The sequence below is a fragment of the Mastigoproctus giganteus genome, chromosome 1 (assembly GCF_048544385.1).
Source record: "Mastigoproctus giganteus isolate SK-2022 chromosome 1, ASM4854438v1, whole genome shotgun sequence".
NCBI lineage: Eukaryota > Metazoa > Arthropoda > Arachnida > Uropygi > Thelyphonidae > Mastigoproctus > Mastigoproctus giganteus.
In genome coordinates, this window is record NC_143575.1 from 260435204 (window position 1) to 260462912 (window position 27709).

The 27709-nt window shown below is 37.6% G+C and overlaps 1 protein-coding gene across 1 annotated transcript in view; it reads left to right on the forward strand.

Moving 5' to 3' along the window:
- Ziz (dedicator of cytokinesis protein Ziz) overlaps positions 1-27709 on the forward strand; it is a 464297-nt gene that overhangs the window by 337637 nt on the left and 98951 nt on the right. The window contains 4 exon segments of the mRNA XM_090369931.1: positions 2232-2410; positions 14468-14759; positions 19211-19333; positions 22500-22665. Coding sequence (XP_090226057.1) covers positions 2232-2410; positions 14468-14759; positions 19211-19333; positions 22500-22665 — 760 coding nt within the window.

Here is a 27709-nt window from a genome sequence, read left to right on the forward strand (position 1 = left end):
CCTTTGGGTTCAAATTCCTTCTAATTTCATCCTCTTTGTTGAAAAACAGGATCATCATAGTCTTGATCCTGGACTACTGTAAACACAAATTTTTGGTGCTTAGTGATGATTCTGACACTTCATCTCTGGGTTGTACTGAAACACCCAACACTCCTTTGCAGTGGCAATACAGTCGAGGAAATTAGGATTGTTTTGACAAGTATAGATGAAGAGTGTCTTCACATGACACTCTTTATTGCTTCTGCTCATTTGTTAAGCTGGCTGTGCTGCACAAATTTTGCACAGACCTTCCTTTTTCTTAAATCTTTATGCAGGATTTGATGAATCATCTCCGTATTCATATTCATATTAGCCATATGGTGCAAGGAAGCCTGAGACTTATGCTGCACCAGCCAAAAAATTCTGAATTACCCTGAGAGAGAGAGAGAGAGAGAGAGAGAGAGACTGAAGTAGAAGGGAATCACCAAGAAAAAGAAGAAATGACTATCTAGCTCAGGACCCTGGGTGTGCCAAGCCCATACACACCAGATGTGAGCCCCAGGGATAGAATCCAACTCATTAGCCCTCATTTTGAGGGTCTAACAATGATCACTTGCCACAATTTCCCAAACTGTTGCAACTGTGTCCTCATTTTGAGAGGATGATGATAATGCCCATTTTTTGGGGCATCGCAAACATCCTTATGTCTGTCTTTGAACCACTTATACCATTCAAACATGCTAGTACAACTTAGCATTTCATCACCATAAAGTTTAACATTTCATAAGTTTTGGTTGCAGATTTTCAAAGTTTAAGCCAAAATTTTATATTCATTCATTTCTCTATTGCAAAATCGTGACACAGAATGTTAACACTGCTAACAAAACTGGCTGTTACTTGCAGCCTGTCAACCCACCGGACAATTTCTCTACCACCATTTTTTGGAGTAATGTAAACTACAACATACCACTTCTGTTTATTTTCAAACTTGTTGAACATGACTGCAACAGCATGTTGCAGTCCAAGAACTTTATTGACACACCTCATGTAACAAATAAATTATGTAAGTTTATACTCTAGGAAAGAGAAAAATTGAAGCCTTGCATATGTATTGTATTAGAACAGCGGTTCTCATAATGAACTGCTGTTCTAATACAGAATAAAGCGGTTTTCAAAGTGAACTGTTCACTTTTGACCTTGTGGACCCTTTCAGGGGTCCACAAGGTCAAAACTATTTTCATAATAATACTAAGACTAAGACTTTGGGGTCCTCAATAATTTAAGAGTGTAAAGGGTTGAGACCAAAAAGTTTGAGAACCACTGCATTTGAAGAATACTAAACTTGTTATGATAATTCTTAATACTTAAACACATATTCTAAAATACTTTGAATACAGTTATTCTTTCAAAAATATATGCATAGTTTACAAACATACAAATTTGATTAAAATACACGAATTCAAGAATTTAAATAGTTTTATAAAATAACTTCACTCTGCATTATGTATTACCATCTTGGGACATTTTGTCTCCTGTAACAGTGATAATACTTGGACTTTCCTCTTTAAAAATGACTACATATGTACATGTAATCAACCTAAGTTAACTAATATTGTTATCAATTTTTAACTAATATCGTTATTAGTGACCTACATTGAAATAACACCCTGAATCTCTATTTATGACTGAATTCAAGAAATTAAATTTTCATCCTTGTAAATAGCATATGAGTGGAGAGGGTAGAGAAGTCCGTTTGTTAAAGAGACCATTCACAAAATATACTATTCAAGGGGAAGGGATCAGGTACAATGTGCAAATGCATTATGGGTGGAAAGGGGTTATATGAATGTTATATAACAGGTTTTCTCATTAAAAATAATGTGACTTGAATTGAAACTTTTGTGAAGGAATGAAGAACCAAAGCCATTTTTACTAAGAGTTATAGGGGTAATTTCTGAAAATTTAAAAATAACATTAGGTGCTTTGTAAATGGCCTTTGGTATTACTTCAGGAGTTAGGAATACTCTTAAAAATAATTAATTTCAAGTTTATTTTATTAATTTATAGAATTAGCAAAAATTTTGTCAACTGTTAATTTATTCAAGATCTTTCAGTGTTTTCAGAGCTGTCATATGGGACTGTACACTTTTCTTTTCTATCCCTGTGGTATTTAAATTTATGCATAGCATGACTTTACTTTTAAATCATAAGTTATTATCATTTGTGCCATATTGAACTCTATGACTATGCAGACTATGCACATGAATATCGGCTCTCTGAAGAATTTTGCCGCCATCACTTTTTGGTTGGAGTGTTACTTCAGGAAGTTCGTGCTGCTTTAAGTGAAGTCCGTGAAATTAGACAGATTGGTATTGGTGTTTTGAGAAATCTGTTGGCCAAACATGCTTTTGATGAACGCTACTATGGCAAAGTAAGTTTCTTGTTTTAACTGTATATTTTATATTATTTGCTTAAAAGAAAGCCTTAACATTCTGTAATTAGATAAGAGAATGCTACACTAATAAGAAAGTACTTTGAATAATACTAAGTTATTGTTATGGTTATAATATTTATAACCAGACACTTTGTATCAGTATATTTAATTTATTCTCCATCGAAATGTAATGCAAAACTTAATTAGTGAGGCTGGCAGGATATCCCATAGCAAATAAATATTTATATTTTTAAAATTGAATTCTGCATATGTGTTATCATTCAAACTGATTAATCTCCTTGCTTGATCCACCAGTTACACTTGAATTTAATAATTTCTTTAAAGTTGTATTCTTCATGGGGTTTTATCAGTGTAGAAAGTAAACTGACACATTATTACACCATGTTAAATACATTTATTTATAAGAGAGAGAGAGAGAGAGAGAGAGATAATCTTTAATCTTTAATGCCCTTCACGGCCAAAAAGCCAGGGGTTTACATTTGTACAACTTCCCGAAACTTCCGGGAAAATAGAACAATTAATTTACAAAAACAGGTAATTTTACAAAAGAAAACATATTTTATACAAAGGAGAGAACTCCTTACGAGAGTTAGGTCTGATTGAGCTGACTTAACATCGAGATAAGAGCACCAGCTCAATCAGACAGGAACAGATGCAAGGTACACATGTCAATGCAGATTAGTCCTACTAGACATAATTTTTTTCCTGTAAGTCCGGTCAATAGCGAATTTGTTCAGGTCGGCGTCAAGTGCCTGGGTTTGCTTGAACATCTGCTGAGGAAGGAACCTGTCCGAGAGATGGAGTCGCGCTGAATGCGAGTAGAGCTCGGGATTGGCCCTAAGGGCAGCAGGGGGCATCCTCCAGCCACAGGTATCCCAGAATGAAGGTGTTGCGATTATGCCTGTTATCATCTTGACTGTTGCTAGGAGGCGTTGGTCTTCGACTAAGGTGGGAAGCCGTGGAATCCCGAGAGAGTTGGCAAGCTGCGTGGTGTGAATCAGAGCTGGAAGGTTGTGCTTCCTGTTGGCCCACTTTAGGAGCCAGAATTCTGTGGCAAAGAGTGGTTTCTTTATTGATGGTGCCGCTGACGCCCAAATTTCAGCAGCATAGAGTAAAGGTGGAAAGATGATTGCTCTTATGTACCTCACGGTTGTCTTTTTATCTCTGATATGAAGGAGATGCTGTTTTGCTATCCACCGGAGTCTTGAAGCACGTGTGAGGAGCATGTCTATGTGGGCGTTGAATCGAAGTTTGGAGTCGAATACAACGCCCAGATCACGATGGCTGGATGCAATTGGGATGAGGATGTTGCCGACCGAAGGCTGGAGAGAAGAAGGAGTTTGCTTCAATGAATACACCATGAATTCGGACTTAGCAGGATTGATCTTGAGCCCGAACTGGCAGAGGTAAGATGTGACTGCAGTGAGAGTGTTGTTAATTTCCGTTTTTACCAGATCAAGGTCTTGACCAGGGATGATGGGAGTCAGTATCTTGATATCATCGGCATAGCTCAGTAGACATCGAGAATGTGCAACCAGTGGGAAGATAATAGATGAGAACAGAAGGCCGGAAAGGACCCCTCCTTGTGGGACTCCTGCGGTGACGGATCTAGTAAGGGTGCGATCTCCTGTATGAAGCTTTATAACTCTGTTATTCAGAAGAGAGGAGAGAGAGCATAATATGTTCCCTGTGATCTGGAAGTGGCATTCCAGGAGAGTGAGTAGTTGGTTTACTTGGACGGCATCAAATGCAGCCTCAATGTCTAAGTAAGTCACAGCTAGTTCGTGCCTTTTCTCGAATGCTGACAAGATAGTATTCGTTGTGGCTAGCAGATTTGTGATCGTTGATCTGTTTGGAAGGGAGTAGTGAATTTGGGCTGGATTACTGGGCATGATCTGCTTGGTGAGGATCGGGAGTAAGGTCTTCTCCAGGAGCTTCAGCAGGCTGGAGGAGTTGGAGATGAGTCGGAAATGTTTAGGTTTCGATGGCGACTGAACTTTGGCTAAAGGTTTGATAAGATAGTTTTCCCATTGCTGTGGGAAAATCTGGTTCGAGAGTAACTGGTTGAAAATAATTAAAAGTGGCTGAATAATGTACGGACTTAGGCATTTGAGCATGAATTGGGGAACTCCATCATCACCAGCGGTTGACGAGGCAGGTAGAGAATTGATGGCGACGATCAGCTGTTGTTTTGTGATCTGAATGGTGCTCAACACTTCTTGCTGGGTGGGCTCTGTTAGTAGAGCCAGATCTGAGTTTGGCATAGGATTACGATTAAATCTTGTGACGAAATCGAGCCACAATTCAGGATCAAATTGCAGAGGAAAATGAAGGTTCACTTTCTTGTATGGAATTTTTCCTTTAGCCAGATCTCGGTTAACATATAATTTGATTGCCTCAGATTTCATGCGATTAAATTGAGCCCGTGCCCTAGAATAAACGATGCGATCATTGACATTTTGCGACTGTTTCCATGTGCGATGGAGCTGTTGCTTCAGCTGGAAACTCATTTTGAGTTCTGAATTCCACCAAAGTCTTGTATATGGACTGATTGTGATTTTTTTTAGAGGCGGCATATTTGGCAACCGTGTTGATCCAGTTTGTGAGAATGTTCACAGCTATTTCTGGGTCACAAGTCTCTAAGGCCACCCAGGGAATGAGAGAGGCGGCTCTGATGCACTTATCTACGTCAAGTAAGTTGGGGCTAGTGATGTCAACCTTTTTTGTTGTCCTTCTGGTTTCTAATTTGGGGGCTGGCAGATATGGAGTCACATGTATTGGGACATGATCAGAGTCGAATGACGTTTCTGCAATGTAATCAAGGGTGCAAGGGATAGAGGCTAGAACTAGATCTAAGAGGTTATTCCCCCTGGTTGGAGCTTCATTAGTAAGTTGTAGATCAGCACATCTCAAGTGTGCCAGAAGATCCTTTTTCATATTAGATAGCTGAGGAGGTAAATTGAAATCACCACAAACTACGTGAGAGGCTGTGGGATGCAGCTGATTGATTATCCAGTTGGAAACTTCAAGGATGATTTGCGGGGAAGGCGTTGGAGGTATGTACACCACACAGAGGTCAAACGTCACGAAGTTGTATCTTAACGTAACGAGGATTGCTTCATAGTTAGGGGAGTTACTGGATTTATTATCCAATAGCTTGAAAGTGGATTTCTTGTAAAATATTGCGACGCCTCCACCCTTGCGTGCAATCCGAGATGTGAATACGACCCCATAATCAGCTGGGGCAGCTGCTGCTAGGAATTCTTCATCGTCATTGCAGTAATGACGATGAAGGTCAAAATATCCGGGGAGCAGAATTTGCTCCATAGTGTCAAGCTTGTTCCTAAGACTACGCACATTCTGATAAAATATGGTGCAGGCAGGTACTGTAGGTACTTTGATACGGACAGGTGGTCTCTGACATCGCACGACTCGATTCAGCGGGGTGTGTCTAGGACTGATGAGCACAGGGATCGGCATATTGGTGTTCCGTGTCTGTGGTTCTAGTTGCGGTAACGAGATCTGGGATTGCTATGAATCAGGGTACCATTGGTGGGAGTCCTTTCCATTACTTCTATATCGCTGCCCTTTATGCCCGAGATATGGCATAACAAGAGCTCCAGCAGGCCAGATTTCAGGATTGAAGAGTGCTTCAAAATCTGCATCAGCCACATCGATCTTAAAGGAGGCGTAGGTGGGATATTTTGTGGATAGCTTGGTGACTCTACCATTCATTTTGAAAGCAGCAAGAAGGTGTTCCACATCATCAGCTGTGATAGCAGGGGAGAGCCTACTAATGAAGACATTACGGATCCGCTTGCTCATCATTCCAGTGTTCGCAATTTGCATCTTGCTGAAGTGCAAATTGGTTCCAATAACTTTAAGATTGGGGCTCAGTTCCTTAACAGTTGGATTACGGGTCAGTGTTTGTTCTTTTGTTCGTTGGCTTGCAATCATTGCATACGTTGTAGTGTCTCTATGGGTCTTTACATTAGATGCAATCGTAGTCCCTGCATAATGGTTACCTCTCACGTTGTTTGAAGCGGAACTACAATTGCGATGTACTTCAGCAGCCAAAGCATTATCCGGTTTTGAGCGCGAGGACCCCATATGTGAGTTTTGTGATCGCGAATAGGTGCGATTTGGCAGATTCTGCTCCTGATGAATTCTTTGGGTCTTCTGTGAGGCAGTATTTCCTGAGTATCCGTTGGCATCTGCTGTGATTTCAATATATACTGGTCTAGTGCTACGTTCAGGGCACACAACTTCAGACTCACATGTTGTAAGAATGGGGGCTGGAGAGGGGTCAAGTGGTAATAAAGATGGGGTGGTTTGGGTAGGAGCTCTCGGTTTCGCGTGAAAGTGTTCGTCCGGAGGCTGCTGCTCATGATGGTTAGTTTGAACAGCAAGATCACAAACCGATTGCTTCAGGTCCTCAAAATTTTTCCGCAACACCTCCAATGTTTTGTGTATGCATTCATTGTGTTCTCGTAGTCGCTTGTTTTCTAGCAGTAGGTCTGCGAGGATATTATGAATTGGCGACAGCTTTATACATAGAGTTGTCTCAATATTTGTGAGGAGCGAGACCAGGAGTGGACTGTGTTCGAGTGATGTTTGATTAATTATTGCGGAGATCTCTGTTGATAGGGTGTTATCCTGTTGGGAGCTACTAGATTTTTGCATGATGAGATCTGAATGGTCATTTTGTTCTTCCTGTAATGAGTCGGGTGTCAATTCCACATGTGCATCTGGCGATGTCAATTTTTCCGTGTCTACCTCAGGTTCGGGTTGGGTCCTGTGCTCAGGTGAATCCGAAATTTGGTTAACGTCGTTAAAAGTTTCACCAGTTGTTCCGAGTGAATGCATATAATTTTCTCCCTTACAGGGGGGACACTGCCAAACTTTCCGTCGCTGCTTTCCGAGCCTCTTTAGGTCCAACGCGAGACATTCGCTTCCGTATGTCTTGAGACAGGAAGTACATTTTATAGCATATAACATAATGTTACAGTGCCATTTTGTTGTACTTGTATTTCTCTCTCTCTCTCTCTCTCTCTCTCTCTCTCTCTCTCTCTCTCTCTCTCTCTCTCTCTCTCTCTCTTTATGGAATCTCCAAACATGAATGATATTAGAATCTTATAGTACTTAGTACCATACATGGAATTGAAAGCTGAGAAGATAGCAGGTACTTGTTGACATTGAGCTTAAATTTCTGCTCATTATAATTTTTGGGAAGTGCATATCAAGAAAAGTGTTTCCAGAAAACAAAAATAGAAGTGATAAACAAGGAAGAAGAAAAGTTGGTTTTGTGAATTTGGAGTTTGACAGTCAGTGGCTGCTAACTGGTTGCAGCATGTGTTTGAACTGGTTTGGAAGAGAGTTGGGGGGGGTGGAGATTACAGATGATAATTCAGAAGAACAGTTCTCGTGGCAGTATCAATAAAAAAGAAATACATCAAAAACTGAATACCTATGAGAGAGTATAGTGTTATTTGTAATGTGGCTCCAGGGATTTCCCCCAACTACACGTCAAGCAGTGTGATGAATACAAAACTGTAAAGCCAGATTTATGTAGGTTAGTGAGTGTCTGTGAAGTGTTAGCGTGGGTTATGTTGGTTGTGTTGTTCATCCAGCTTTTTAGCCTGGGGGCTTGTGTTTTCACACATAAACCTCTAGTTTACTGTCCAGCACCAGGAAGCGGCCCAAGCAGTAGGGAGTATGAAAGCACTGGCAGAGTGAACCCTGTGGTAGCCAAAACTACAGATAGGAAGAGAGCCCAGTTAAAAAAAAAAAAAAAAAAATTAGAAGGTGGTAGTGGGGAGATAGGAAGTGGGAGGGGTAAAAGTGGTAGGAAAATAGAGGAAGGCAGTAGTGAAGGTGGTGTCTGCCTGAGTGAAAGAGGGGACAGAATGGGAACACTCAAGTCAGGATGCCCATTCTGCTCTGGGGGGTGGCAGAGAGAGACAGAGTAGTGTTAGTTGTCTGACGGCACCAGGGGTTTCCCCCATCTCTGCACGAGAGACAGAGTAATCAGATTTTGTAGGAGAGGTCATTAATTAGCCTGACTGCCCTCTTTTGAATGTAGTCTAGAATCTTGAGAGAGGTTTTGGGGCACCACCTCAAATGTGGGAACAGTATTCCATGGTAGGGTAGATTTAAGATTTGTACAGAGTGAGTAATTGTTTAGAAGAAAAATAACCAAGAGCAAAAAAAATAAAGGCTACTTTTTTTGATGCCAAGAAAGCAATATTTGTGATGTAAATATGCCAAGAAAAATTAGACATCCTGATAGAGATATGTGATCTAGTCTAGAAATCTGAGTGCCATCAAAGATGAGCATAGGAGTGGTATACTTCAAAGTACATGGTTAAGGTCCTCTAGCCACCTCAGATCACAAATCCTGTTATGTTTAGGATTTGTCTTTTCTTTTTTGTCCATATAATTTTTAATGCTGAAAAGCATTGTGTACTGTAGATTGCTTTAATGTTAATATGGATTTTCAACATGGTCCTATGCCTCACTTTAAATTAATCATTTATCCTTTGCAGTAGAAGTTTCTCTTGTTCCAGTTTGCTGATGCTAAAATAACTTTGTGTAATTGTACCAGTACTGATACCAATAGTAAAGAGTTTATTTCATTTGAGTAAAATACTAATAGGAAACTACTTTACAGAGGAAACTGTAACAAAGAAAGTTCATTTGCTTTAGTACATATGTCTAGTGAGAGAGAGCCCAGTAAACAGTCTGCTCTGATATTTCTTGTCAGAGATTTAGTAATTTGAAATCTCCTCTTTTTTGATCTTCTCTGTCTTAAAATCTCTCTACCCTATTGCCTCTATCATTCTCCCAACTCCATTAATCACTTGGATCTCCTTGACTTCCTTTCTCTGAAACTTGATTTTCTCGTCTAACTTTCCTAACAGTGAGGTGATTTTTCCTGGTGATTTTAACATTCACAACACCAACTGTCTTCAGTTTTCCAGTCACATGGACCCAGCTGGGTGAGATGCTAAAGTTTTTGCAATTACTAATGACCTCACACAAATTGTTCATTTACATACCAGAACACCAGACAATCCTAACTACACACTCAGCACTCTTGATCTTTTTCTCATGAACAACCTTTCAAAGTACATGGTTGAGGTGAGTAGTCCTCTAGGCACCTCAGATAATAACTTGGTGATGGTCTCTTCTCCAGTAAGAGCCTTTCTCTTGTAGCCATTCTTGGCCTCATGTGGTTTTGCATTACAAGAATGTGAAATGGGATGATCTGTGAGATTTCTGTTCTTCTTTAACCTTGGTTGAATTACTGTTTTAATTCATCTGATCTCAATTTTTGCTCTGATGGGCCAGTAAAATTATTATTTTAGGGGTAGAATGCTTTATTCCACACTCCACTCCACCCTAAAATCTCATCCTTTATCTAAATCTTGGTTTTCCAATAAATGTGCTAATGCTGTTTACGATAAACCTGTGCTCCTGAGCTGTTGCCATTTTAACACTTTCTTATTCCACCTGGTGTTTTTCCCCTCTGCTTGGAAATTAGCTCATATCCAGCCAGTTTCTAAAAAGTGACAAATCCCTTCCATTCAGTTATCATCACATTGCAATTACCTGTACTCTTTCCAGAGTAATGGAAAAATATATTAATTGCCAGCTCCTAAACTATCTCAAAACCTTCCATCTGATCAATGGTCACCAATATTGGTTCTCTCTATGTCATGCCACCGATGGTATATTTGCTTATATTACCCATTTATGGATAAATCAGTGGAAACATCTGGTGAAACTCAAATAGTTGCTTTTACATTTCTATGCTTTTCATCATGTTTGACATAAAGATCTAAAGATGCCTCTGTCTTGTGGATTGTTGACTGATGTTGCAATTATGTATCTAATTTATGTATCAATTATGTATCAACTCTGTGGTACCACACTGACAGTGGTAGAGAATGAAAAGGACCTGGGGGTAATTGTGCAGGCAGATATGAAGTTTTCTGAGCAGTGCAGACAGTCTGCAAGAGTAGCTCATGGTGTCTTGTCAGTGATATACAGGAATTTTTCTAGCAGGGATAAGGAGGTGATTATCCCCTTGTATAAGGCACTGGTCAGTCCACACCTTGAGTACTGTATACAGGTCTGGAGGCCTCATTTTAAGAAGGATGTAGAGCTGTTGGAACGAGTACAGAGAAGGGCAACAAGATTAGTGAATGGAACAAAGGGCTGCTCTTACAAAGAAAGGCTTAAGTTTTGCAAATTACAGTGTCTGGAGACTAGGCACCTGTGAGGTGATCTGATTGAGGTGTATAAAGCCTTGAATGGTTTGAGCATGCTCAATGCTGATGGGATTCTTCCTCTTGTTCAGAATAATCACCTGAGAGAGCATAGATTCAAATTGAGGAAAGACGGTTGTAGGATAGATGTGTGGAAGTATGCCTTTAGCCAGCAGGTGGTTGATTGCTGGAACAAACTTCCATCTGTCGTTGTAGAAGTTGATAGCTTAAATAGATTCAAGGCAGAACTTGACAAACATTTGGAGCGAGTGGATGGGTGAAATAAGGGTGGTGTTTTTTTTTTTTTTGCTGATTGCTATATAAGCTTGCTTTCTTGCATCATGTGCCTATACTAATGCTAATTTTATCTCTGACTGCCTGCTGTGGATGATTGTAGATGGCTCTCTCTGTTATTTAAGATTTCCACTAATGTAGGTGTTCCCAAGGTTCCATTCTTTCTGGCACGATTTCCCTCTTGTATATTAATGACCTTCTTCCACTGACTGGAAATCCTATCCATAGTTTTGCTGATGCTAGTATATTGCATTCCACTTTCCAGTTTGAGAAAACTTGCCCTGCACAAGCAGCTTGAACTTCTCAAATAATCCACTACCAATTCCTTAAATGCTGATCAACAGGTAATTCTCCAATGGGGCAAAGATAACTTAGTTAATTTAAATCCTTTTAAAACTCAGTCCTTATATCTTGCAAAAAGGGTCTACGGTTCCTGTGCTCATGTTCAGTGATACTTGTGATCTCTAGAGACGATCACGTGTCTCTATTGGCGTAAGCACACCACAAATATTGTTTCTTCTGCATCTAAAAAACTGGTTTCCCCTTTTCCTCCTTGCTTTACTTTTTCTTTGAACAACTATCTGCTCTGTACAAATCTCAAATCTACCCCACCATGGAATATCACTCCCACATCGTTGTTCAAGGTTTAGGCCTAAATGGTTGTCAGATGAACTAATGAGGCATATGGCAGAGAAGAAAAATGCATGGGATACATACAAATTAACACGTGACACGGACGCCTATGATAGATACAAGTTGATCTGTAACCAAGTTACAAAGGAGGTTAGGCAGGCGAAGGCAGATTACGAGAGATCCTTGGCAAGGGATGCGAAGAAAAACAGCAAAGAGTTCTTTACTTATGTAAACTCTAGAAGGAAGGGGATGAATCAGATTGGTCCACTTGAGATCGATGGGTCAACTGTTGATGACCCTGCTTGGGTAGCTAACAAACTAAATGAATATTTTGCATCGACATTCACACATGAGGAGTTATTCAGCGAGGGGAATGCCAGAGGTGTATTCAACTCTAGCAGTAAGCTAGAGAATCTTGTAATAACTGAGAGCAAAGTGGAGGAGAAATTGTTGAAGATAAACACAAGAAAGGCACCTGGGGTGGATGGGATCTATCCAGTTATATTAAAGGAGGCAGCAAAGGAGGTAAGCAAACCCTTAGCCATAATTATGAGAGCTTCCTTGGACTCAGGGGAGGTACCCATTGACTGGAGATGTGCAAATGTGACCCCAATTCACAAAGGGGGATCAAAGGCTGACACAAGTAATTATAGACCTGTGAGTTTAACTTCTGTTCCCGGAAAATTAATGGAGGCACTGGTGAAAGAAGCACTGCAGGATCATCTGGACAAGACTTCAGTTATAGCTAGGACACAGCATGGTTTTGTTAAGGGGAAGTCTTGCCTGACCAATTTGATTGGATACTATGATGCAGTCACAAAAGAACTGGATGCAGGGAATAACTTTGATATTATATACTTGGATCTTAGAAAGGCTTTTGATACTGTTGCACATGGAAGACTGCTGCACAAATTGGAGCAGTGTGGCATTGGAGGCAAGTTGCTGCTATGGATAAAGGGGTGGTTGAGGGGGAGAAGACAGAGAGTGGTAATCAATGGACACTGCTCATCGTGGACTAATGTTATTAGTGGAGTCCCTCAGGGTTCAGTATTGGGGCCTTTATTGTTTTCTGTATTTATAAATGATATTGATGATGGTATATCAGGCTTAATGTCCAAGTTTGCAGACGATACGAAGGTTGGCAGGGTTGTCAAGGACACTACTGACACTATGCTGCTGCAACAGGATTTGGAAAGGTTGAGCAGATGGGCTGAGAGGTGGCAAATGAAGTTTAACATTGACAAATGTAAAGTACTACATATGGGAAACAGCAACCCCAGAGCAACGTATCAACTCTGTGGTACTACACTGACAGTGGTAGAGAATGAAAGGGACCTGGGGGTGGTGGTGCAGGCAGATATGAAGTTCTCTGAGTAGTGCAGACGAGCTGCAAGAGTAGCTCATGGTGTATTGTCAATGATATATAGGAATTTTTCTAGCAGGGATAAGGAGGTGATTATTCCCTTGTATAAGGCAATGGTCAGGCCACACCTAGAGTACTGTATACAGGCCTGGAGGCCTCATTTCAGGAAGGATGTAGAGCTGCTGGAACGAGTACAGAGAAGGGCAACTAGATTGGTGAATGGGACAAAGGGGTTCTCTTACGAAGAAAGGCTTAAGTTTTGCAAATTACAGTGTCTGGAAACTAGGCACCAGCGGGGTGATCTGATAGAGGTGTACAAAGCCTTGAATGGTTTGAGCATGCTCAATGCTGATGGGATTCTTCCTCTAGCTCAGAAAAATCACCTGAGAGGGCATAAATTCAAATTGAGGAAAGACAGATGTAGGATAGATGTGCAGAAATTTGCCTTTAGCCAGCGGGTGGTTGGTGGGTGGAACAGACTTCCATCCCTTGTCGTGGAAGTTGATAGCCTAAATAAGTTTAAGGCTCAGCTGGACAGGTATTTCGAACGAACAGAGGGGTGAAGTGGAAGTGGTTATTTTTATTTATTTATGTTACTTTTTTTTTTTTTTTTTTTTTTTTTGGCTGATGCTGCATAAGCTTGCTTTCTTGCATCAAATGCCTCTACTAATGCTAATGCTAATCTGGGGTGATTGTATCTAAACCTCTCTCGGGCTTCTAGACTCCATTCAAAAGAGGGCAGTGAGGTTAGTTAATGACCCATTTCTTACATTGTCTCTCCACTCTTTCTCATAGACATTGTTTCTTCTTCATCCTTTTTCTATAGGTACTTCTATGGACACTGAATTGGTATCTATAATTCCTCCTCGCTGTTCCAAATGAATCAGAGCATGTGCCAGATCAGTCAGCATCCATTTACTGTTTAACTTTCAAACTCATAGAACTATCCCCTCATTTATCCCTTCATCTTCTGTTTTCTGGAACAACCTTTCTTTGCATGTATTTCCTGAAAATTATAATCTACAGAAATTCAAGTGTAATGTCAACACATCTTCTCTCAAAAAAAAAAAAAAAAAAAAAATTGCTATCTGTCATTAAAATGATATAATGGAAAAAATTCCATGACGTTTTGATAATATTTTCTACTAATTATTTGTAACTATCATATTAGCATGAGTTAATAAAAATAAAAAAAAAAATCTATAGTATGAAACTTATTATTTTTTATTTATTTATTTTTTTTTTGGTTTAATAATGTAAAAATAAAGTAGGTCTTTTCAATTATTTTGTATTTTGAAGGATTAGAAAAAATTGCATCAAATAATGGGCTCATTATTTTCGCAAATAACATTTGATTTCTTAAATGACACACATATACTGCAGTATTTTTAATTATATAAAAAAGTCATCTAATAAAATATTAAAACTAAATGTAAAAATGTAAAGAAGAATTTATTTATTTTAAAAATTTAGTCTTCACAAGCAAGAATAGCATCTTTGTACTTGCCGTTTATATCAATTCTGTTGGAAAACACAAATCGTCTGAGTGCAAGTAGTTGTGCCCCTCCTCCATCTCCTCCTCCATCTCGCAGATTATCTAGGGTTAATGGATCAGTTTCCACTCTTGTTGGAGAAATAACTCCTCTGCAAACTCCTACCACTCGAGGATCCATAGGGAGATGCAATACTCTTGAAGCAACTGCATCTTTGCCTAGTGCTGCAAGACACAAAGATTCCAACTATCTTAGTATCATTGCTGGACAAGGTAAGGATGTATTTATTTATTATTTATAGTCACTCCTGGCTGAAGGCTTTTTAGTGTGGTTATTATTAGATATTAGTACTAGTATTAGTAGTGAAAGTGATGCAAGGAAGCAATACACAGACTCCTTTTTCAGTGGAGACAGAGATCTGATTATTCCATTATATAAAGCAGTGGTTCAGGCTCATCTTGAATATTGATACAGAATTGGATATGCCATTTTTGGAAAGATGTGAACCTTCTGAAGAGGGTACAGAGAAGAGTGACAAGAGCATAAAAAATCTGAAATTTTTCTGTAAAAGTTTCTCTTAATAATAATATCCCTTTGAGATACATGGTTATAGATATTAGCACTAGAATTAGTAGAATGCAAGGAAGCAATATACAGTTTTGCAAACCCCAAGCACGAAAAATATCAAAACCTATAGTACTTAGTGCTGTGCATGGGTTGAAGTGGGGGAGGGATGCCTGAAACTTTGCTCTAGAAACTAAACATGGGTTTCACCACTTCAAGTCTTTAATAAGCAAAGTGGTGGTATTGCACCAGTTGATGAGCCATCTACCACCTAATGTGTTAGTATTAGTACATATTATATTATATTATATTATATTATATTATTAGTCTATTTTTTATTAGTATTAGTAGTGGTACTAGTTAGTATTAGTACTAGTAGTACCATGTATAGGTTGAAAGAGAAGGTTTAGAGCAGAGGGTCTTAACATTTTTCTCTAGTCACCTCCATTTCTATTTTGCAGTCATATCCCACCTCCTTATTCTAGTTTCAAAATTTGTAAATGAATACATGATCAAAATGTTCAGTTATGGGAGGCCACCTCCCCTGAAGAACTGTCTCACCACCTTTAGGGTAGCAAGCTTTCTGGTTAAAAACCCCATGATTTATGCCCTTAAACAGGTTGGGTTAGCTCTATGCAGAGGACATCATTACACAGTTACATGGCCAACAAGGGGGCATAAATTTAAATTGAGAGGAGATAATTGTAGAATAGGTATACAAAAATTTTACTTTGTTCACACAGTGATTGAGTGTTGAAATAAATTCCTATATACTGTTGTGGTGATTGAAAATCTATCTAAATTTGAAGAAGGTCTGGTTAAATACTTAAAAGAAATAGGTAAATGATTTGAGGGAAGGTGCATTGATTAGTTTCAGTTTTATTATTTTTTTTATTTATTTTGCTGATACTACATAAGCTTGCTTTCTTTCATAATTTTTTTGTCAGTAGTAACACTAATAGATTTCTGCTTGATAAAACATCATCTTGATGGAATTCCTCTCCATATTTAAACTCCTGTTATATGGCTGCTAACTAGAGTTTTTAGTTGCATTTGTATATGTGTGTGAAATGTCTATTGTCATTGCTCTGTCTATCTGTCCACTTCTGCTCCTGCCAATGCAGTTGGCAAGAAGCCTTAGTTGTTTTTCTTGGGTTTGATCCTGCAATAACACCTTCTTCCAGCTTGGTTTTTCTGGTTAATTTGAGTAACTTCTGTTGAGCTCTGTGACTGCTGGTGGATTGCTGTTCCTTGAATTGTTTTTCTTTTGGAGATTAATGGTGATGATCAGTTTCTAGGATGTGCTGCTCATCTGTGGACAGTGTCTCTTCATTGGTTTCTGTTGTAGCCTGCTTGTCCAGCTTGTTGTGCTTTAGCTGAGTTTGGGATGACCATTGCACAGTATAATTGGTTCATTATGTGATAATGGAATTTATTGATATGTACAATGTTTCATGTATATAAGAATATTGTTAATATTTGTATATTGTACCATGTCTATATGTATTGATGATATATGATTATATGATTTTACATGTCTATATGATTTGCCAGATTTTTTTGGCTAGGGGCTGCTTTATTCAATAAATGAAAAAAAATGTCCACATGTAATAATTAAACTTCTAATGGATGAATTTTTATAAAATTTTATATTTTGCTCTTTCAGAAAAATGTGTTGAGCCATCCCAAATTTAATCACTCCTGTAAGACATCCCAGGGTTGCTCTTCCATAAGACAGTGACTTACTGATGCACAATAAACACAAATTTAATTTTAAAATAAGGTTTTTTTTTTTTTTTTTTTTTTTTTTTTGTTGTCATTATAGGTAGTCATATAGCTTGTAAGGTGCATGACTAAAAGTGACAGAGAGCACATTGCTTTCCATTCCATACTAATTGGATGGAAGAAAAGGCCACTGTGCCTGTTGTTCTATTGTTTTTTTCCTCTGTTATTATTATAATGGTGGCAAAAAGGAAATTTAGTGATCTTTGTTATTAGCATTAGTAGAGCATGTGACTTTTTGGCTGATGCTTATGCAGCATCAGCCAAAAAGTCACATGCTCTACTAGCCAAAAAAAAAAAAAAAAAAAAAAAATACCTTCCCGTTTCACCCATCCATTTGTTCCAAATGATTGTCTAGTTCTGCCTTGAATTTGTATAAGCTATCAACTTCCACAATGACAGATGGAAGTTTGTTCCAGCAATCAACTACCTGCTGGCTAAAGACAAATTTCCTCACATCTATTCAACTGTCTTTCCTTAATTTCAGTTTATGCCTGCTCAATCCATTCAAGGCCTTTACACCTCAATCAGATCATCTTGCAGGTGCCTACTCTCCAGATGCTAAAATTTGCAGAATTTAAACCTTTCTCCGTAAGAGCACCCCCTTGTTCCCCTCACCAATCTTGTTGCCCTTCTCTGTACTCATTCTAGGAACTCTACATTCTTCCTGAAATAGGTGCCTCCGTAGCCAGGTGGGAAGGAGCAGCAACGCGTAGCACATGCTCCTTGATTAGACCGGGGTTCGAGCCCGTCACCACCAAATGTCCAGAGCATGCGGAAAGGTCAGGGAATGACCACCGCATATTCCAGAGCAATATGGCCTTAGTTGCTAATGCTCCTAAAAAAAAAAAAAAAACCAAATAACAAATAACCTTCCTGAAATGAAGCTTCCAGACCTGTACACAGTACTCAAAGTGTGGCCTGACCATTGCCTTATACAAGGGGATAATCATTTCCTTATCTCTACTTGCAAAATTCCTGTATATCATTGACAAGACTCCATGCCTACTCTGGCAGCCTGTCTGCACAGCTCGGAAAACTTCATATCTGACTGCACCATTATCCCCAGGTCTCTTTCATTCTCCACTATCCTGAGTGTAACACCACCCAGTTGGTACATTTCTCTGGGGTTACTGCTACCCATATGCAGTACTTTGCATTTGTCAATGCTAAACTTCAGTTGCCACTTCTCAGCCCATCTGCCCAACTTCTTCAGATCCTGTTGCTACAGCATACTGTAGCAACAGGATCTGAAATTTGTCATTACTGTTATTAACAATCCTGCCAACCTTTGTATTATCTGCAAACTTGGACATCAAGCCTAATATACCTTCATTGATATCATTGATAAATATACAAAATGACAATGGGCCCAGCACCGAACCCTGGGGACTCCATTAATAACATTAGTCCACAAATAGCAGTGTTCATTGCTTACCACTCTCTGTCTTCTCCCACTGAACCATCCTTTTATCCATTGTAGCAATTTGCCCTTAATGTCATACTGCCCTTAATGTCATACTGCTCCAATTTGTATAGTAGTCTTCCATATGCAACAGTATCAAAAGCTTTCCTGAAATCCAAGTATATAATATCAAAATTATTTTTTGCCTCCAGGTCCTTTGTGACCACATCATACGATCCAATCAAATTGGTCAGACAAGACCAGATAGCATTTCTATTATTGTTATTTTATCACATTTATCAAATTGAGTTATTTTTCATTTTAATTACTAGTACTGTCTTAATCAATATAAACGTTTAGAGATGTAAATAAGCTCAATTGTTAGTGGTGCTTAATATTCATTGAAATATGCTCCTCTAAAACTGCTCCACTGCTATATACACCTCTCTAAGATCCATAAAATTTTAAAACCTGTCGTCTTTCATTCAACAAGGGTACTGGATTTTAAATAATTTACTGTAAATGCCACCTGTTGGCAAAATATGTTCTGTTTGTATTTGGAAATATTTCTGCATGGTTCACAGTGTGCACATAGTACATATTGCCCAAATAGGTTTGAATAGGCTAAATTTAATTTCATCTCGTCTCTCTGTCGCAAGACTTAGTGTAATTTGAATAATGAATTCAGACTTGAATTAGTATATTATTTCCTTTATTACATTTTTGAGGAATTTTTTAGTTGTGATTAATCATTGAGTTAATTAAAATGACTATGTTAAGTTTCATGTTACAAGGCTCTATCATTAAGTTCTCTCTTGCTCTCATGGACACAGAAATTTTCTAAAAAGCATTAAGGGGTTGGTTGTTTTCATAATCTTTTATTTAGGCTGAATGTTAGAATACATTATTATTAAAAAGATTAATAATGAAAGCATGATATTTTCTCCTTATGAAGTTGTTTGATCTTTTCAGGAAATTCTGGCAATGTCTGTAATGGTGATGGACAGCTTGAAACACCTCGGTGGAGAAGAAAAGAAGCAGAATCAGTTTTGAAAGGGAAAAAAAATAAAAAAGAGAAGGCAGAGAAAAGAGAAGGTATATATTTGTTAAAAAGTAACCGTTACTAACTTTTTCTATTTCTTCTTTAGAGATTATTATACATTTAAATTTTATTTTCATTATTAATTATTAATCACAATTATGCACCAATAAGGTTCTCATTAATTTGGTGTCCAGTGTTACTGTCAAAGAAAGGGGAAGAGTATTTTTAACTATGTTTGAATCATTACTTCCAGTTTGGATGTGAAAAATATACAAATGCTAGCCAATAAAAAGATTAAACCTTTATTCAGTATCAAATCGGACTGCCTTTGTTTTGAATACAACAATTGTATGATGTGACATGATTCTGTAAATTGTTTTAGTGCTTTTTGGTCTAATTGTAATTATTCTTCCAGCAACATATCACGTAGCTCTGACAAAATTAAAGGAAGAGGACTTCATTGCTGAATAGTTCTCCAGCACATCCTACCCATTCTCAATAGGATTAAGATCAGATGAATGTGCAAGGCAGGGAAGATGGTGGAAAGCCTTGTTATGTTCTCCAAACCATCCTTGCACTCTGACATGATGTGCTGCTGCATTGTCATCCATAAAGTAGCCATTAACTTTGGGATAAAAGTATAACATTGCAGGATGCAATAGATCTGATGCAAAATTCAGGTACTCCCTGCATGACATTTGACCTTCCACTGGTATCAACGGGCCCGGTCCATGCCAACAAAACAAAACATTCCTCATACTATGATACTACCTCAAGATTTTAACAAGGCAAGCAGAGTATGGCAAGAACCTCACTTTATGAGGTTCTTGCCATACTCTCCTACCCTCAGTGCAAAACAGTGTATTGTGATTTGTCTCATCTTGTGACTATCTTCTGTTGTGTCACTGTCCAATCACAATGTTCTTAGCACCACAAGTGGATTTTTCTGTTTCTCCTGAAACAAGTGGCTTCCAAAAAGGCAGGCAAATTCCAATACCCAATTTCTTCAATTCCCTGCATGTTTTGAACCCTGGGGGCTCACATCTAGTGAGTATGGGCTTGGCACACCCAGGGCCCTGAGCTGGATATCATCATTCTTCTCTTTCTTGGTGATTCCCTTCTAGTTCTCTCTCTCTCAGGGTAACTCGGGGAATTTTTTTTTTTTTTTTTTTTGGCTGGTGCAGCATAAGCCTCAGGCTTCCTTGCACCATATAGCTAATAATAATAATAAATGGGGAAGTTCTGGGCTTGGTTATTTGTTATGTTATTTGCTGCACACATTTTTCAGTGTAGTTCTCCTTACACTATGATAGTGTTGCTCTTGAAACTTTGAGATGTGGAAAAACCATTTAGCTTTCCAGTCATTAAAAACTTTGAATATGGATACTTTTGAGAAACTTGTCTTTTATTTCTGAAATCATTGGCTCATGCTAAACATGCACTCATGATAAGACTTTTTCAAAGTCTGATAGATCACATGTTTTCCCCATTCTGGCTTCAGATTACAGCAATTGAACAGTCTGTGCAGTCTTTATATTCAGTGAAGCAACACGTCATCACCCCCACATTATAAATTTATTTGCATCCATTTCTTCTGTCTGTGACTGTGTTAATACAAAAGTTTATATTTTTTTGTCCAGCGTTTATATATTAATGACATGTCTTCCATAAGATATACACCATTTCTTTAATAATATATCAGCATGTTTTTCTGCTCTAAAATTTCTTGCTCTTTTTCCGTTTGGGCTTAATATGGCTTCAGATATGCTGTCCTGCTTAAGTTTTCTAATGTTGAGCCAATGAAAATACTCTTTGATTATTACTGCACTTATTCTCAAGAATTTCTTTTTTAAATATAAAACTTTTATATATGTGGACAGAAATAAAATGACACCACTATCTTTAGTGATAGTAATGGATTTTTATAATTTAAGAATAAATTGCTTTCACAAAGTTTTTTTGTTACCAATTTAATATGGAGGGGAGGGAAAAAAAAAACTTTATTTATGAGAGGCTGATGCAATGCATTTTTCTGCTCTGGAACCAAGCCTTTTCTAACAGGCCATTCATGAATATACTATCTTAACAAAAGTCATGGGACATTTATTAGTTATGAAAAAAACATATTTATCCAAAGAAATTAATAGCATGTTGGCCCACTTTTGCTCATAATGATCTTCAGTGCGTCATTGAAGACTTTCCACTAATGTCTAGTAAAAAGTGGTGGTATCAGGCTTTACTACTTTAAGTATTCATGAGCTCAGCTATCAAAGAGAGCTGTCTTGGCCTTTCTCTAATTCCGAATTCCATATCATCCCAAAGATGTTCAGTTCAGTTGAGACTGGAGGTCTGTGCTGCTGTTATTCTCTTCAAACTGCTCATTCACAGTCCTTTCTTTGTGACATGGGGAATTCTCTTTTTGAAAGGTGTAAGGTCTACTTCCAAATTGACACAGTGTAGGGCACAGAATTGTCCCTAATGTTAATGTAGGTGCCATTTATGGTTTTGTGCACTGTTAACTAGCAGATCTAGTCCATACTGCGAAAAATCTTTACACACCATGACACTGCCCTTCTTCCCTAAGCTTCACAATTGGGGCAACATACTTAAGTAGGAAAGTGTCTGATGGATAGGTATCACTCAATGCTCCACAGAACTGATTTCCATTGATCCACAGTTCACTGGATTAATAAAAACACTTATTTTGAGAATTTCAAAGTCTAATGTGTCTTTATTATTATATTAGCCATATGGTGCAAGGAAGCCTGAGGTTTTTGATACACCAGCCAAAAAAAAAAAAAAAATTCTGAGTTACACACACACACACACACACACACACACACACACACACACACACACACACACAGAGGGAGAGAGAGAGAGAGAGAGAGAGAGAGAGAGAGAGAGAGAGAGAGAGAGAGAGAGAGAGAGAGAGAGAAGGGAGTCACCAAGAAAGAGAAGAATGAGACATTCAGTATGATATATACATTAATGAAATTTATATATATTATTTTTAAATAGTGCTTATGTTATTACAGTTTTAGTAGTAAAGAATGCTATAAAACTACTCATGATTTTGTTGATGGAAGTATGATAGTAGCATTTAAAAATATAAAATTGTTGTTAAAAAAATATATGTAATTGTGTATAAGAAGTTTTAACTAAAACAAATTATAACATAAATATTGCTCACTTACTTAAGCAAATTTTATTTAATAGTTTTCCACCAGCAGTCAGTTACTTTTGCCAGTGGATCTATTGGTTCATTAAATAGCAGTGCTTCCACTCTTTCTATATCAGACAGAGGTAGAGATTCGGTAACTCCAACAAGGGAACGAAATGGAGATGACAGAGATATTCTAGAAGGCTCTCGAGGACATGTTAGGTGTGTAAAAAGTTATAAATTCTTTGTTTTTAATATTTGTTTATTTACAATTAAACAATTTACAAATGGAAATAACAACACTTAACCACAGATAAACTTGATTCCCTGGATGGTTTAGATATTGCAGTTTAAATTTATATTGAATTTCACATGTTAATTTATATATATATATATATATATATATATATATATATATATATATACACAGTCGAACTTCCCTATAATGAATTCGATAAATCCAGCGGAAAAAATTCGTTATAGAGAAATTTTGTTATACAGAGAATATCTTTTTTATTAAAAAATTGTTATTTAATTAGAAAATGAAAATGAATCTACATTTATTTTTAATGTATTTTATTTCAAAAACGCTTATTTAAATTACATTTACTCAATTTTCGCTGGTAAGTATCACAAATTTAAAAAAATCTGTAATTTTCATTTGCACAGTACAATTAAAAAATGTCTGATTCTCAAAGGAAACCTCACATTTGTTCAGAGCATTAAAAACATTATCAGGAACATTTTCACAAAACTGTAAACCCATACGAACCATTTTAAAAGCGTTAATCATTTCTTCGCGAGTTGGCTTTCCTATGGGTTGTTCTGATGCGTCTTCAGCATCATTGTTAATTTCTTTGTGATCATGGTCACGTCTAACACTGTTGAGCAGTATTTCATCTTCATTTGGATGTTCTGTTGTAGTCGGATCTTGATCTACATAAACATAACTATCCAGCGTTATTTCATTTTCGATGTTTCTGGACGATTCTAATAATGTCCAAAAGTTTTTCAGTTGTGAAAGGGGCAATTCATCTTGTTTGTTCAGTTGTTGTTTGACTTCTGTATTCAATGCAAATCCTGCTTTCGAAAAATAATTTTGAATAGTGTATTCAGTGACATCGTTTGTCCAAAATTTTGCCAGTTTAGAGATGCAATCTCTAAGGTTAATTGTAACCTCCAAGTTTCTATTTTCTGATAATGCATTGACAATCTTCATTATTATTCTCTTTTGATAATGAAATTTAAAATTTTTAATAATGCCTTGGTCCATTGGCTGGAGCTTTGACGTTACGTTTGGTGGTAAAAACAACAACTTCACACTTAAGTTTGGCAGAAATACTGGCAGGATGTGCCGGACAGTTGTCAGTTATCAACATGATTTCCCTTTTTTCTTTTGTTATACACTTGCACCTGTCTAGTTTTAATATCCAGTCTTCAAAGATATCACTTGTCATCCATGCTTTTTTATTAAAGGTGTTGTCAACTTCCAAAGATTTTGTGCCTCTAAAACATCTGGGTTTTTTGATTTTCCGATGACTAAAAGTCTTAATTTTTCACTTCCTGTCATATTTGCCCCAACTAGCACAGTGATTCTTTCTTTGCTTTGTTTTCTGCCAAAACATTTATCATCCTTAAAAGCAAGTGTTCTTTCGGTTCTTTCTATTCGGTAAACATTTAAAGAATAAACCCATTTCGTCAGCATTAAAAACATCCTTAGGTTCATATTCTTACAAAATATTCTTTAAGGCATTGTTCCTCCAACTGTTGCAATCTTCTTCGCTTACATTAACACTTTCTCCACAAATAACCTTTTCCACAATTCTGTGGCACTCCTTAAATTTATCTAGCCACCCAGTGCTCGCATTAAATTCTGTATGTCCAACGGACTGTGCAAATTCAGAGCTTGTTGCTTATTGGACCCCATATTGGTATATTCTTTTCACGTATCGTTTGCACCCATTTTAGAACAGTGTTATCAACATCTTCGTATATACACAACTTAATTCGCTTCTTTTCTGCTCTTCCATCAATTGCATTTAAAATTGATTCTCGATTTTTTTAAAATTGTGGATAAGCTGCTTGCAGGTACGCCATATTGCTCTGCAACATCTTTTTTCTTAAAACCCTGGTCAATATCATGAAGAATCTTTACTTTATCATTAATACTTAAACACTTTCTCTTTGACATTGTTTCCACAATTGTAAAAATTACTCGAATGCAGCTCTTGCCGATACACACATCGCAAACTTCATGCGCTGGCCATATATTGAATTGTTAGTACTGCCTACTCAGTGACGTTCACTTGCCAATTCAACAGTATCACATGACCTTTCCTATCAATCACTTTGAAGAAATATACGACTTTGTGAATTTCTTTTATTCTGCTTTCATTCATATATACACGAAAGAAAATTTATGGTTAATGTATGCTGTATGCTACTTTTCAGAAAAAAAAAATAATACAAGAGCATATAGCCTATGTGATTGATGACAAATTGTTCTAAAAGAACGAAATTAAAAAAAAAAAAAAAAAAAATCATGAAAACCATCTACAGGAAGTCCAGTTAGATGAGAACGGACATATCATATAATGATTGACAGGAAGGTCACATGGTACGGTTGAGGTGAGAAGCGAATGCCTCTCAGTAGGCATTACTAAAATCCGTAGTTTTTTGGTTTTATAACTGTAACAAAACTGAAATAAAGACTGTCCTACGGGCATCAATGGCCACAAGTATTCACTAAAAGGATGATTAATTCCAGATGCTAATGTGCAATTTGGAGGGAAGGAGCCCGTATATTTGAGCAGCTGTTTAGCAGTAAATGCTTGAAAATCTTGAAAAATTCTTTTACTAATTTTTTTTAAAAATTTGTTATAGAGAGACTAACACTTCGCTATGTGGGGTTAATTTCACATGTAATTTCGTTTTAAGGTGCAATGTTTTGCAAAAAAATTCGTTAAATTGAAGTTTGTAATAGAGAAGCTCCATTGTATATATACACAGGGTGTCTCAAAAATATTGGTACAAACGTTTAGGGGAGGTAGGTAACATCTAAAGGAATGTGAATCACACAGGAACCCATAACCAGAAACGTCGGTAGACGGCGATGTTCATCAGTTCGCGAGAGGGAAAATTTCTGGTTTACTCATTCAAGCAGTAGTTGCCGCACAAAGAGCATGCATTGATATACGAACTGTGAGCTGGCAGACATGCACCTAGTGTATGGATTAGCAGAGGGCAATGGACAAGCCGCTCAACGAATTTATGGAGAACGCTTCCCAGACAGACATGTACCAGACCACTGTTTGTTTGTGCATGTGCATCAAAATTGGTGCGATTATGGGTCATTTAGAGGTAACAGGAGTAGTGTGGGCAGACCACGTTCGACGCGAACTCCCGCCATGGGAAAAAGTGTGTTGAATGCCGTCCAGAATAATCCTACTACCAGCACACGTGCCGTTGCCTCTGCCTTAGGAGTGTCTTGTTGCAGTGTACAGCGTGTCTGGCACGACGATTCCTTACACCCCTTTCATCTCCAAAGGGTTCAGTTACTGCTCCCCCAAGATCATCCTGCACGTGTGGCTTTTGCGCAGTGGTTTCTCCAAGAAAGTGTTCAACAAGACTTGAATTTTCCAGCCTATGTTTTGTTCACGGATGAGGCTTATTTCACTCGGGCTTAAGTTTATTAAATCAGCACAATGCTCATGTGTGGGCTCACGACAACCCACGTGGTGTGCGCCCCCATGCGGCACAACATCGCTTCGCAATAAATGTGTGGGCAGATATGGTCGGTGACTGCTTAGTCGGCCCATACCTGTTACCATCCCGCATGAACTCTGCTAAATATTGGATCTTTCTTGAACAAGTTGTACCAGGGTTACTTTACGATGTTCCAGCAAATGTGAGACGCAAGATTTGGTTTCAACATGACGGGGCACCTTCCCATTATGGAATGTGTGTTCGTGACCATTTGAACAGGTGTTTTGGGCATCGATGGATTGGCTGTGGTGGACCCGTTGCCTGGCCCCCACGCTCACCTGATTTATCGAGCCTTGATTTCATTCTGTTGGAGGGGGGCCCCCGGCTCGGCCCTCAAATCTATCTTGTATGAATCTCCTGTGGAGACAGAAATGGATCTCGTTTGCACTGCTGCTTCTGTCAAAGAAACTCCAGGTGTGTTCAACCGTGTCCGCCAATCCATGCTGCGTCGGTGTCACGCATGCATCTCGTACTCCATTGTTAATATTATGTCAAATAAATGTTTGCCACTAATTACTGTCGTGTCATTTTTGCTTCTTGTGCCTCTGCTACTACTTTCCCGTGATGTTTCCGGTTATGGGTTCCTATGCGATTCACATTCCTTTAGATGTTACCTACCTCCCCTAAACGTTTGTACCAATATTTTTGAGACACCCTGTATATATATATAAAAAGAAGAAAAAAAATTTGGTTTTGTTATGTTTGAATCCTTTAGTCTTTAACACTGTTTCCTGTGTACATGTTTATAATACATGTTAAATTCTGTGCACATGTATATAATACATGTTAAATTCTGTGCACATAGTATCAACTTAAACATAATCAGAAGTTAATGGAAATCCACAATTTCCATTAACTATATGTAGTAATATTATTTTAACATATCCTTTCATGTGTCTCCCTTTAACAAAGCAGATACACATTGCCTTTAATTTTTATCTATTTTTTTCCCTTTATTTATTTATCTTAATAAAATATGTAAAATTCAAGTTAATTCTAAACTTTAAAACTTTGCTACTTTTTAATGTTTTTATATCGTGACAAACATTTCCAACTTTTAGTTGGGTATACTACATGCACATACATAGTATTGAAATAAAGCTAATTTGTTATACTATTTTTGGTAATTTTGAGCTAAATTTGATAAATTCTAATTTTGTAGCTAAAAAACATTTTTAGCTACAAAATAGCAGACAAGCATTATGAAAGAGTAATAGTACTTTACCATTTACTTTCACACAAGACAGTGGATATATGTCATATTTCATTCCATGAACTTTAATTTCATTTGTGAAAAAGATATCATTACAATGATATCTCTTTCAAAAAAAGAGATCACTGCAATGATATCTCTTTCGCCAATATAGGGTATCTGTTTTTTGCAATATCATTTAAACTTTTGAAATTTTAAATCATTAATAGAATTATCAATTATTCTGACTTTTTTTTCTCCCAAGTTAAAATAGGGATAAATAAGATTAATATAATTAAAAGATGCTTA